The 14113-nt window shown below is 36.7% G+C and overlaps 1 protein-coding gene across 3 annotated transcripts in view; it reads right to left on the bottom strand.

The window, feature by feature from the left end:
* The window catches only part of WWC3 (WWC family member 3), a 62711-nt gene that overhangs the window by 25632 nt on the left and 22966 nt on the right, over positions 1 to 14113 (bottom strand). For all 3 annotated transcript variants that reach the window (XM_008635887.2, XM_017737078.1, XM_017737079.1), the window contains exons 7-9: positions 12167 to 12240; positions 3540 to 3782; positions 531 to 620 (exon numbers count right to left, since the gene is read on the bottom strand). In XM_008635887.2, the coding sequence (XP_008634109.1) occupies positions 531 to 620; positions 3540 to 3782; positions 12167 to 12240 (407 nt within the window). The remainder of the gene's footprint in view (positions 1 to 530; positions 621 to 3539; positions 3783 to 12166; positions 12241 to 14113) is intronic.

The raw sequence follows: 14113 nt of genomic DNA, 5'->3' as shown, positions 1-14113 counted from the left end.
AGCAGGAACTGAGCTTTTGATGCTGGTGCGGTGTTAAACTGAGGAATTCCCAAGAGCTGCATCTCAAAAGGCAGCTGTGAGTGTGAATATGCAAAGCATTCTGGACTTCTGTGTGGGTCTTAACACATTCTTGTATTTAAATAGCAAAATTTTGTCATCTCACCAAAACCTCCTACCTTTGAAGGTATCAGAATATTAACAATTCACAGAACTTAAAAGAATGCTATCTTCCCATTAGTAAAACTGTAACATTACAACAGATTTTAAGAACTGATCTCCTTTTCAGAAAGTACGGGAACATATAAAATTCCCAAATACACTTAATAATGTAGCCCAAATAGTTGTCACTAATACTATTTATAAAACTCCATCCAAATCATCACATTCCACAGAGCAAATTGTATAAATGTAGTAAAAAATTCATTTACTTGGCACACATACATAAAAGTATAAAAAGGTAAACTTCATACATTATTATTATTGCTCTCTGCTGTAGTTACTTCAAAACCTGCTGGTTTTACATAACTTACCTTTTTAACTGGGAGTGTAAATATGAGGTTAAACGTGTAGCTTCTTCTAGTTGCATAAGCAAACAATTTCTCTTCTCCTGTAACAGTATCCTATAATTAAACAGATACATATTACTATTTTCTTCATCACAGTAGTGTTCAAAATGCGCTAGGAGCTTCCCAAGCGCATAAAAACATCAATGCATTGAAGTTTTGAATGTTAAAAAAAAGTTGCACTGTTTAATGAAAAGTTTTAATTTATGCTGCTCATATGCAGCAATGGCAATTTCAGCAAGAACACAAGAACCAAGACTCCAGGAGAATTCCCAGACAAGAAAAGTAACTGAAGCACAGTGTAAGAGCCATGATGCTGAAAATATATTACAGCAATTAGCAAAGTCAAAAAGCCCTAGGTAAAAATATCAGACTCTACAAGATTCTTTTTTTCCCTTGCATCAATCTGATTCTGCCATTAAAATACTATGACCTTCTACCTTGTCACAAAAAAAAATTCCAAATAGCCCTATTATCCAAGATAATTAGTGCAAAGTTTCAAAGATAAAAAGACAATTTTTGAAGGACTTCTGTTAAGCATAACCACCAATGTCAAATTTAAGCTCTTAGTCTATGTGTTTTAGGTGCATATATTTGTCATATTTAAGCAGGCATTTTCACTACTACATTGTAAGAAAAATCTCATGCTGAAACTTATTTTTTGCCCATTCTAGTAACAAGCAGCTGAATTACTCAGTACCACTGCCACAACACAAATGGAATATAACTTTAATGCTGTCAATCTCATACACCTATAAGATACCTTAAATTCTGTATTCTGACATCATTAGAATTTCAAATAATAGATTGTATCTACTGGATTCTTTTTCTGGATCCAGAATTATATTCCTGATGTTTTGTTTTTCCAAGCCCAACCACTGAACTTCAAGATAGTATCAGGGTCGTATTCTGGTTTGAGTTGTATATTTTGTATGTCCAGGAAAGTTACAGCTCCAGTCCTACACCATAAGGTGGCTGGAAATGGGGATTCTGACAGACAGTTTGGAGAAAGCAGATCAAACTTATTAGAGTGCCTCAGATCTTCCTCAGCTGTGAAGACAGATGTTAGAATTCAACATGTTAATGAAAAGGGTTTAAAAATCATCAGAAAGGGAGTTCTCCTGGATAAAACAGCAGCTCTCAGGCTTTTCTCATGCCTCAGTGCTCCCCAGGCCAGGTTAACCAAGTAGCAGGAGGAAAGCTGCAGCTCAGCTATGCAAACTTGCACCATATAGGCACTGCACACAGGAACCAAAAGAAAAGGACAAATGGACATAAGAAACTTAACTGATTCAAAAGCTTGCAAGGGAAAGCAGAGATATTCACACCATCTACTGTAAAAAACAAACTTAGGAACCTACACTCCACAGTGATAGATGCTGCAGGGTAGGTACCTGCTCTAAAGGGTAAGATGTGCCTCCAACTAAGGCTGTCAGCCAATCTTACTAAAAGTAACACTATAACAAAAACAAAACAAAACAACCTCAACAATAAAACACCCACCTCTGTCATAGAGATTTTAAGTTCATTTTGATCTGTACATAACTCAGTGCCTTTAAAACTCAGCAACAGATGTACTAATTATTTAAGAAAGAAACACCTTTGTATTTCACAACTAGAATGAAGTGCAAAAGCAGAATGAGGAATATTTTTGGTTATTGCTGAGTCTAAAACAAACAAAAAATTAGGGCTACCAATAGTTAAGTTTTCCTCCAACTTTTTATACAAAAATAGAGAGCCCATCAGTATTACTCTAACTTCTGCTCAACTTTCTGCTAGCATTTGAAGTATCAAGTACCACACTGGAATGCTGGTTTCCACAGCATGAACTCCATGGAAAAATAGCTTGGCCTTCTTGCCAACACAGTATGCACTACCTAACATGAGAGCCCAAAAACAACAAATAAAACTTACTACACCACAGTGTAAAGTGAACTCCCTTTTCTGTCAGTTTAAGCTGGAAAGCCAATGTAACGATATTGCAAAATTGCAAAATACATTACACTGACCTGTAGGTTGGCTGTGAATTTTCTATTTATTGCCTGAATTTACTGTCTGAAGTAAGCCCTTTCAAAGAAACTGAAGTTGTCAAAATCTGTATATGGAAAGCACTTTCAAGTATTTTTAAAGTGTCTTAAATGTGTAAAGATTAACCTTTACACAGATCACATCAAAGCCGGTTCATGTAGGTTTTTGCTGAAGTGTCAAAGCTGAGGTTTTACCACTATTTAAGAGAAGCAAGAACAAGTAGTTTCTTGCTTTCACTGGAAGCAGTCTGTGGTAAAAAGAGATTAAGAGGTTTTGTCCTTTTCTCTGGCTACAGGAAAAGCTGGGCAACTTCGAAATAAACATAGTGTTTCCACTAATATGTTTTTGGGGTTGTTTATTTTACATATAACTTGATTTTTAAGTTTTCAAGAATGACTCTGCTTACTGTGTTCTTTGAATGTCAGAATTGGGATGTGTTCCCACTGCTGAGATTGCAAATGAAAAGGAAATATTGTATATAAAAGCAAAAACATAATCATTTAACTTTCCTGTTGAAAGGCAGAAACTAAATATAGCAAACAATCTTCGTTTTGATGCTTTTGGAGATGAGTACTACTCCACTGCAAGTAACAGAAAAATCTTTCAATATCCAGGTAATGTTATTCAGGTCTCTATTATCAGACAGTATCACTCAGACTTATTCCAAGCATCTTTTGGGATTCTATTCAGATTTCTTCTTCCTATTCAGACTTTTTAGGTGAATGAAAGGAAAACTAACTTGTCAACATCACCTCAACTCTGCTTCAGAAAAGTTCAAGACAAACAGAATAGAACAGTGACAGTCAGGAGCAGTCTCCTCTTTTTCTGAAAGTAAATTTCTGTAGTAACCTACTTTTTCCTTAAACACAATGAAATCCCCTACACTTCCTTTTCAAGCTACCTATATGGATCTCACAATAGAGAAGAAAACAGTTCAAGTTCCCAAACCTTTCAGTGGCCCCATGAGCAGACGTTGCTCGAGCTCGCTGAATTTCATCCTCCAAGCGTCTTTTTTCTTCCTCCAAACGTGCAACATCTTCTGGGGATCGTCTCTGCTGACTGATGAGCTGCAACTCCTGAAGAAGAGCCTCCTTCTCTTTGATGAGCTGAAGACGGTCCCTGTCCGCTTCAGCCATTCCTGGCCAGGATTCATTATCTAACAAGGCCAGCTGCTGTTGTATATTCGAAACTCTTTAAAAGAGGATAAATATATGTAAAAATGCAGAAGAGAAAGACAAGATTTACTGGTTACAAAATACAAGTGGCTTTAGATGAATCTGTCATAAAAATATGCAATTAAATAAGCTAACTTGATCTTTTTTCTGTAGCATGCTTTATAGTTAAAAGTAGTTTCCTGTATCTCAATATGCTGAACCATTACGTGAAACAACAGTTTTAAGAATAATTCCACAGCTGACATTTTAACAAAATGTTCTTTTAAAAACGAATTTTGAACTCTTATCAGTATTACCAAGAACACTAAAGCTAGACATTTCACAAATGTTTCTTTTGGCATAAGAGGGAGAACACTTATTGATCGGTATTTATGTTTGTCTTGCAGCGACAATTTAGACACTTTAGAATGTAACAGTCAAAATTATAACAGAAAATCTAGCTTTCTGATTTTTGAACATTTGAAACTCAAGAACTGTACAACATTTCTGCAGTTTACACCTCACTTTCATCTTCACTTTGAAATGGTAGCATTCAAACAAAGATCAGTACCTCTAAAAGATTACTACCCTCTAAATAAAAAAAGGCGTGTTTAAGCCAGCCATAGAAGTGGGATATATAGTTCATTGGTTTTGGTTAAAATTATCTTTTTCAAAAATATCTGGTAAGAAAGAAAATTAATAACAAACAAAGAAAGGTAAAAGCACGTAACACACAAAGAGAAGATCCACAGTGTGATAACATGTGATTAGGAGTAAAAGAAAAGGCATAGACATGACAAGAGCAGGGTTTCCCCCATCTGAAAACAAAACCTCATGCAATAAGGTTTATCTCATACTGACATCTCAGAAGTATTTGGCCATCTTCTTATCAGGGGAAGGGAAATAAGCTATCAATATAAGTCATTTTGCAGTGCTGCAAAAGACTGCTTTCATATATGAATAGGAAATTCACTGTCATTCCCCACCCCCACCTTCGATTTCATTTACAGCAGGTAAAGAAATTAGGTATTATGTCATATTTTTGTCTAAAGCAGAATACTTTATCAAGCCCTTCAATACCATTTCCTCCTCCTTGCATTAATAACCAACTTCCTGCCAATAGCTACTGAAAGCACCATTGTGAATCAATCCATACAGCCTACATATTTCACACTTCAGCCATTGTGCATGAATTCCAGATGCAGCTTCCTGAAGAACACCTTGCACCATTGACCAAATGTCAGGGCCAGGAAGAGCACAAGCAGGGTCAGGATCCCTTCTCTCCCCTATCCAGGCTGCTCTGCTGTTAAAGATTCAGTAAACACTCCTGAACACATACAGCTTGATTTTCAGGTGTTCAGTGCCAAATAAAACAAATAAGGACTCAAGATCCCTTCAACAGAATCACAGAATTCCAGTACAATTGAGTTATCATAGCTTGGCAAGCGAGTGTGAATCAGATGAGCCTGGACTATTTGAGTGATTGTGTTCATAAGCTTTTACACAGCTTGCAGACCAAAGAAGATGAGATTCATCTGAAGTCTCTGTGTTTCTTCATAAGACAGCTGAAGCACTGACCCTTTCCTTCATTTTAACACTCACAATTGCTTTGCTAGTTATTTTTACATTGCAGGGTGAGCTTGTTAAGAAGCAGATCACAGGTGCAAATGAACACTAATAAAGGCAACAAGGAAGAGAGAAGTATCATCAGGGAAGAGAGATCCCCCTCTTTCAGTGCTAGCAAATCAATGATTCCACTTGACTGGGGAGTAAAACACCACCCCCACTAAATACAAGAGGTTTTAATTTAGACACTTGAGCTTGCTGAGAGCATGTAACTTCCTTTGTGTATGACATTCCAGCTTAAAGTTTGCTTTTCCCTTTAATTTCTGTTATGGTGATGCTTTCAAAGTAGGAAGTTCTCATACAATAACTTAATTATGCTGTTATTAAAGGGGGAAAAGTACTGCTGTGGACAAGGTTTGTATCACTGAAGAGTTCCAAAATCTGATTAGGTATTTACTTTTGATTCCCTTGACACTCTTAGCTAGCTCTTTCAGCTAGCTCTTCTTGTTTCTACAGTTTTCCCTTTACTCAAAAAAAAAGCAGGCACAAAACACTATATAATATAGGTATCTGCTGAAGCACCAATAAGCCAGTTTTCTGCAACCTCTATTTCCTGCACATGAACTGAAGTTTTGGGGCAATTTTGTTGCTTGCTTTCCACTGAGGAATCCTTCTGTACGGTAAGTTGTTCCAAAAAACTACCAGTGACAAACTTTTTAATATTTATCTCCTGGGCTAGAAGACAACCTTAAGGCTTTTACGGTCTCATTCACTCAAAACTAAGAAAAAAATCTGAGTAGTCATGTTTAGTTATGCTCAGAACTTAATAAAAAATCCTCTTAGTTATGTTCCATAATTGCAATCTGTCTCCTCAAACATGAACTTTTCTTCCAATCACAGTAAACACAGAAATAAGCCATTTCACTATGCTTGCCTATGCCAGACTTTATGCCTGTACCACACTAGCCACTCTCACTGCTGATTTGTTAGAAGAAAATGGCTGTTTTCAAACTCAGTGCATATATTAACCTGCCTTAAAACATCCACTTAAATAAATCAATGACTTGAGATAGATTGCAACCTAAAGTGGAAAAAGAAATATTTAGGATCCTTTATGAAGCCTCTGCTTTTCAAATGCATTTTTCCTTCCTACGGAGTAGTTTTAAGATACTCTTTTAACTGTAGTCACTGCAAAGGAGTGCTTTTATCTGGCCTAATGCCAGATACTGAGGTCCCTACTGATCCAGCAATTTAACATATTCCTATGGAAAAAACAGTTAATTTTGAGCTATCAACATTCCAGGCATTTTGCCCATTCCCATCCTTGCATAACAAGTGCTGAGGAGCTTGCATTCCACACTGGAGTAGGTGGTATCAAATGACTGGTTCCCTAGGTAGGCAGGCCGACTTGCTGCTTAATTCAGTATTTAAAAATTTCGAATGGAGATGAACATAACAGTTCCTGGTAAGGGAGCAGCACAGATGGGATGACAAAGGTTTAACCTGATGATGATCTTAAGCAAACACTGACTTGAAATGGCACATTTGCTCTGAAATGGCCATACCAATGTATCTAGAAAGATGTCTCACTCATAATAATGCAGACACAGCATGAGGATGGAGATCAGCAGTCAGTAGTTTACTACACAAACTACATCATAAGGGGGGAAAAAAGCATGTATTTCCAAAATTTAATTAGACACAATTTAATTAAATTTAGTAGCATGTCTGAATCATTATTGCTCTACACAGCTCTCTCTCCCCTTGACAAAACAGGGCAACCCTTCCGTCACTGAAAAATACCTGAGGAACCTTGAAGACTTTGTCAACGTATAGAAAATCACTTTCAAGGGTGATACCTGAACCTAGCACTAATGAAGTTATACTGCTGAACTCAAGAGGGTATTTATCAAATACAGCATGAGAAGTGAGTAAAAATCACTTTCTGTGAGATGAGTAATCTACAATTACAATTTACCCCATGTTAGATCCTTACTTGGACTATGAACAAGACAGGTGTCTTGGGGAGGGAAATGCTCTGAACCAGGTTCACAGGTATTAACTCATGCGCATAAAATGGACAAATTATGGGTATCCCAGAGCTGGCAATTGCTCTTCAAATTTAACATGGTTTGAATTTTACAAGGAGAAAAAAAGGAAACCAAACAATACTCCTCTCCATTTAAATGCCTAGGCTTTTGGCTGACATACCACATCACTCTAGGACTGGGGCCTTTGTTACCTGTGGTATGGGAAGACCAATGGGGATAAAATAAAGAAAATATTCCAGTTCCTATTCGAAGGAGAACAGTGGCTAAGATCACATAAATCAGCCCTGCTTAACTCTTCCCCAGGCTTATATTGGACCCAGTTCTCTGACACTTCAGGTAACAGGGAATATCTCTCACATGCAATACCCAAAGGAGGTGGCTGTGGGACTAAAGACATAATGAAGGGTGTAAGAACTTGGCAATTTCTGGTATTTACTGACCCTCTTGAGTGTGGGTTATGATTTATATTCAAAGAGGGAACACCAGAGAAAGATGAAGAAAGAAATGGAAAGAACAAGAAGCTGGGGAACTCGGCCAAATGCACACAAAATTTCTCCACCGTGTCTATTTTGGCTGTTCCTGCAAGTATGTGCCACTGTGGCTTTGGCAGACAACACAAGTATGCTCTGTAGAATACCCAGCCTTCCTGACAACCCAATTTGTTCAATAACAACAAGGTCTTAAATTGGCTTAGCAAACTCATGAAACCATTAGAGTCCACTGGCATTTTGCAGATTTTAGGAAAATTGCAAAAATCTGCTAAAAGCAAGTTTTCCCAAACGCACAGGTGAAATAGTATAAAACTTTAAAGAAGTTCAAAAGCACATCTAAGCTCTCTTTATAACCCAAAGAAAATGTTTTATGTTTAAAAACCAACACTGGAAGATTTAGGTTTGGCTGAGCCAGGAATTTATGTGATATCAAACAAATTACTTCATCCTTAAATCAGATTTTCAGATTAGTTCAGCAGAATAAAGCATACAAATCCACTGAATTTCACTGGAGATTAGGTAATTAAATCTTGAAACCTGCCTATACAAGATAAACTTTAAAAGGAAAACACTTGACTTTGTTGTTGTATTAGTACTGGAATGTTGCTATCAATATCCATTCAACATGTATGTTGTCACTGTAAGTACAAATTGCACTGACACACTTCTGGTTATGCTAGTGATTTTAAACTGAAATTTAATTTTGGAAATGAGACAAGTTTTCAACAAACTATAATGAGCAGAAGGAAGTAACATACTTAAATGTGGAAATATTAAGAATATCTGCGGAAGAGTTTTTTCAAGGCTAAAATAAATCTCTTGACATCCATTGCATGCCTCTAAGAAATTAATGGAAAAATAACATCTTTGAATTCAAATTTATGGAAGATGCAAATAAATTACTGCTTTTGCACCCAAACTAGGTAAACTGGTTGAAGATGTTTGAATGTATTAGTTCATTACAGTTAGCTACCATCAGACTGAACTATTAAAAAAACAAAAACAAACCAAAAACCCACAGCTAAAACTTTTGTTGCTTATTGGAGGGATTATTTTTCGTCTACTGATTAACACACTTCACAGGATATGAGGCACTGCAGCAATGACATTTCATGAACATTTGCTAATATACTTCATGTAGTCATTATACTGAACTGCACAACTTAAGAGTTATCAAAGAAAAACAATTTGCTTTTGATTTCTCGTGCTATGAAGCAGCCTATTCAGGAAAGTGCTTGAGGGGTACACTTTCCAGTGTGCAAATGCTTTCATGGGAGGTGGTCTCACTGAAATAGCAACTGAAACTAAAAACCCTATTTACCCAGGCAGCTTGGGGCTGTCTGTTCAAAAAGACCGTCCTCCCTCCCCCTCCTGCATCTCTGGAGGGCCACACTGGCAGATCTGAGAGAAGAAATTTCATGGAAATAAAGTACAGTTTATTTAGAAATAATGGGGGAGGGGGAAGAGTACAGAGCGGAAGAAAAGTGATTGAGCCTCCTTTCAGCATGTTTGGTGAGCTAAAAAGTAGAATTTACAAGACTCCTCCAAGAGCCTGGATCAGAAACAGGGGAGAGGATCTCTTCCCCAGCATGCTGGAAATGTCAGAACCCACAGTGTACAACATCTGAAATACCCATGGGAAAAATTAAATTGCAAATCATCCAACTTCCTTCCAGTGGGAAAGTGATGGGGGGGGAAAGCTATGTGAATGTCTTAATTTATGCAAAGGCCAAACCATTCAGCAGTCAGAGAGATTTTTGAAGCAGGAATTAAAATTAAATTATCCTTTATGAGGGAGGAGAGATATTTTGGGAGTGCAAGCCAACTCTTCTGCAATCACTGAGTCTCATCTCCTGAATTCCTCAGGATAGTTCATTCAAAAATCCCAGCACCACATTTCCTTGCTTAGATTCCAGATACAGAGAACATATTTTAATTTTTAAAGACTTTTTACTACATCTATCAGATATTCTGCTTATATCTGGCTAGATTCACAAGAGCAACTAAAACACTCTGTCCTTCAGTTTGTGGGGCTTTTTTCCTGCTTTCCTTTCAGGGAAAGGATAACTTTTTCTTATGTTTAAAAGATAACTTTTATATCTTAGGAGAAAATAAACTTTTCTCCTAGAGTGCATTTTAAAAGTCTCCTGCTAAAAGTTTGTCTGTTGTATTTATTTGCAGTATGTTTCCACACCCGCTTGACAAGCAAGCAGTCACAATATACTGCCTTACAGTTGTGACATACTGTAGCATTTTAATTTTCTACTTTGTAGATTTAATCCATCGCAGCACATTCCGTCACCCACACTGTGCAGTAACAGTAGATATTTCACCAGCCAAGGGAGAATGAACACAAAGATATTTAGCAGAGACAAAAGCCCTACAGAAATGCCAGCAAACTAAGGGGAAGGAATGCATGATAAATGAAGAATGCAACCACAGAGATAACTGGTAGGGGCAATGAGCTTTGTGCAGTTCCACTCAAAAGCCGAAAGCTGATTACTTCCGTACAACATACTGGGCAGAATAAGGCTACTCTTTTAAAGCAACTAACATGCTTTTGCTAAATAACAGACCATTGTCAGAGCTGCTATCCTGGGAAAGCAAAACTACTCTTACTGCAATTACCATTCTCTAGTTGGAAGGTTAGTTACCCAGATTTTCTACACTTCATTAAGATCAAACACCAGCTCACTTCTGATGTTCAAAATACTGCATTCCATGCAGAAACAAATATTCGGCATTTCCAGCTGAGAAATGCTTTGCTACTAAAAAAAATTAACCCATAAAAACTCAACACCACTTCACCCCTCCAAAAAAACACTACTCCCTCTTTTCCCTGTAATAAACACACAAGAAGAGAATTGTTTTGAAAAACACAGGAAAGGTATGTCAGAAAGCAGAACTGAAACCATTTTAATACAATTATCACAGCATCAGTGGCTCTGTTAAACTAAACAGTATAAAACTAAATTCTATCATTCTTCTTTCAGCAACTGTAAATCACTAAATTATCATTGGACTATTAAGTGCTAAGTTAGCCTGTGAGCAAACAGGACACTGACACATTTTTGTTCTGTTCTTTTTTCCCCAATTATTTAACCTTTATTAGGTAATAGTCACTGCTATTTACACGCAATATGTACAATGCAGACTTCCATTCAAGTTACAAATCCTGAAGATTTAGCTGTGTTTACCTAACTTGCTTGTACCAACCTAATTTTTTGAAGCCTGTATTGTGTCCAAATGTGGGTAAATTTTCCAAGAACAACAAAATGGTGAACTGCCTACAAACTTCCTATTCCTGCCAAGACATCACAGATTCCCCCACAAAAAAAGTCACCTTGATATGAAAAAAACAAGCAAAAGAATTGAACTTCTTTTTAACTGTTCTTATGAGAGATGTAAAAAACTGGTAGAATAGAACGCATTGGAAAGAAAAAAAATATCCTAATTTATAAAAATTTTAAAACTATGGTTTTTAAAGTTAATATTAACTCTTTTAAGTGACTGTCAAATTCAGTAACAGAATATGCTACTAGCACAAATCAAAATAATTATAAGTGCATTAATTTACTGAGTTCAAGTCATCATCTGTACCCAAACTATTGTCCTGAATATGTGACAAATAGTTTGAAAACAATGAGGTTCAATGAGGACCGGCTAAACTACTTAAGTAGATAGTACTTTTAAAACTTTACTATAAACCCATGAAAAAACACTGCAAGACTGGCCTCCACAAGAGAAATACTTACAATAAGCAATTAGACCAAAGGACTTAGTGAAGAATCAATCTATTTCAAGTAATATTTTTTATCATTTTTATCAAGACTTTTTTCCAATTTCAACATTTATTTTTATGTACCCTTTTGTTCAGCTCTGAACATCTTCATTTATCTCACATGAAGTTCTGCATTCTTTCTTCTTCATGGCTTCAGTACACTGAACTTAAGACACAGGTATGCAAAGCTTTGGATATACTGACAGACCAGGCTGATAAGTGGAAATTTAAAGACTGTTTATACCTAGGTTTGAGAACGAGGGTGAAAAAATCTAAAACAGTTTAATTGAACCACTACAATTTTGTGTTTATACAAGTATAGAACAGGGCTGACATTTAGCTTTATCTCTGCAAATAAATATAATAATCTTATGATAAAGTCTTATGTTTACCTAAACTTTCATTATCTGTGAACTACTCAATAGCGAGCAAATTAGTCTTCCCGAAGATATTTCAGCTAGGAGGTAGTTCCACTTTGAAAACTTTAATCACAAAAGTAAATATAAAACCCAATAGATTTCTCTTTAATTACCTTTTCTTGGCCTCTTCATATTGCCAGTTCAGCCTTACTTTGTCTACAAGTCTTGTTTTGTCATCAAATCCAAACTTGCAGAGTTGAAGAGCAAGGAGAGAAGGAAAAAAAAGGAAGAAACAAGTTAAAAACACTCTCATCACAATAAAGAAAGGGATAATTAGTCTTCCTTACTGGACTCACTAAAGAAACCTCTATGCTTTAAGTAATAACATAATAAAAAATCTATTGCTAAAAGCGGAGAAGATAAATAAGCCCTTTCAATAACTTATTAACCTGGAAATCAAGGGTTAGCAAATTGAATCACTGATAAATGGTCAAAGCTTTTCAACTTTATCCAAGTCTAAAAGACAAAGAGTGTTTTAATTGAAATATTTTGCTACTTAATACAGCTATTTTATGAATAGCTTTATTAGAAGCAATTCAGATTACATTCCCTGTACTGTGATGTGTTACCCAGCACGTACACCATTAGTGCATTTTAAATACTTGTACAAAAAAACCACCTGATCCTTGAAGCAGTTGTAGAAAGCGCATTTATGTTGCAACTCCTACTGCATAGTGTTTCTACAGCAATTTCTATTTTAGGGCATGCCCTTGCCTCCTCAGAAGTTCGTGTATGGTCTTATAGTTAACACCTAGGTTCCTATACAAGTGCATTGCTGCACCTCCGGAGTTCTCCTCTAGCTGCTGCTTCTTCTGTCTCCATCATCACACATGGGTAAAAACTCCACCTCTTTACTACTCACACGCCACTTACAACAGTTCAGTGAAACGATTCAGACAATTATGTAATTTTGTTTTCCTTACAAAAAGCCTATACCTGATAAAACAATTTCTACAGTGTACTTGTCTTGGACTGCGTACTGCAAATGGGAAAATGCTCCTCCATTCCTTTTGGTAATTAATTTCAGAATTCAATGATCCCATCCACCATCCATCTGAAAAATGACACCCCAAAGGCACCATCTGCCTAATACCCTGAAAGACAGCCTAGCATTAGCTCCATTTTCTCAGATTCTTGAAGAGTCTATGTTCTCAAAAACAAGATTTCCTCTTCTGTAGGTACCCTCTAGGAGACATCCAATCTGACAACTAGCCGGCAGTGAAGGAAGATTGTAACAGAGGAGAAACGGGATGATACAGCCAATAATGAGATGATTTCTAACTAAATGTGAAGTAACATCTAAACTAACATACTAACAAACTACAAACAAGTTGCCTTCTTGCTTTGGTGTCAGTCATCCCCAGAGGCATATGTTTTATTACTGATTAACAACTGGGTTGCCATAGTACTAGTGCAAGCCAAATTTTTACTTACTATTATTTGGAGTACACAATTTCATTCAGATAGAACCATTTCCAAGGAATGCCAGTATGTTCTTCTCAAATATCATATTTAAAGGCATATTTGAGCACAAAGGTATAACAGACTACATCAGAAGTTTTGTTGATTACGAAAAATACTTTGAAAATAACAAATATGTTCCTTGTCTTAGACAGAAGAAAGGAGCAGAGATCTACTACACATCTTCAGTGTATATTAACAATGACTGTGAGCATGATAAAAACAGGATTACAAAAAAAATTTAAAAATACACAGCTATCACTACTACCACAATGCTAACATCTCATGCAAAATCATGTCTCTACTGCAACTTCAACCTGGCTAAAGTATTTTCTTTCTTCCTGCCTCATTACAAGTATCAGTAATTCAGAGCTGGGAATATAAAGAGAAGAGCTCCATGGACACCTAAGCAAGAGCCATTACTCCAGGATGAACCTGTAGTCACTGAAGTGGTAATGCAAGAAGTGCTCTGCTGGGCTGGCTGAGTCCAGGAGCTGATTTTACCAGCCCACAAGCATGTTCCTGCATCCCTCTGCCATGCTCAAGCAGCAGAACCACCAAGCCCATAGCTCACACACGATGGAAACAAGCAAATGCAA

The sequence above is a fragment of the Corvus brachyrhynchos genome, unplaced genomic scaffold, assembly GCF_000691975.1.
Source record: "Corvus brachyrhynchos isolate BGI_N302 unplaced genomic scaffold, ASM69197v1 scaffold83, whole genome shotgun sequence".
NCBI lineage: Eukaryota > Metazoa > Chordata > Aves > Passeriformes > Corvidae > Corvus > Corvus brachyrhynchos.
This window is presented reverse-complemented; position numbering and strand designations above follow the sequence as displayed.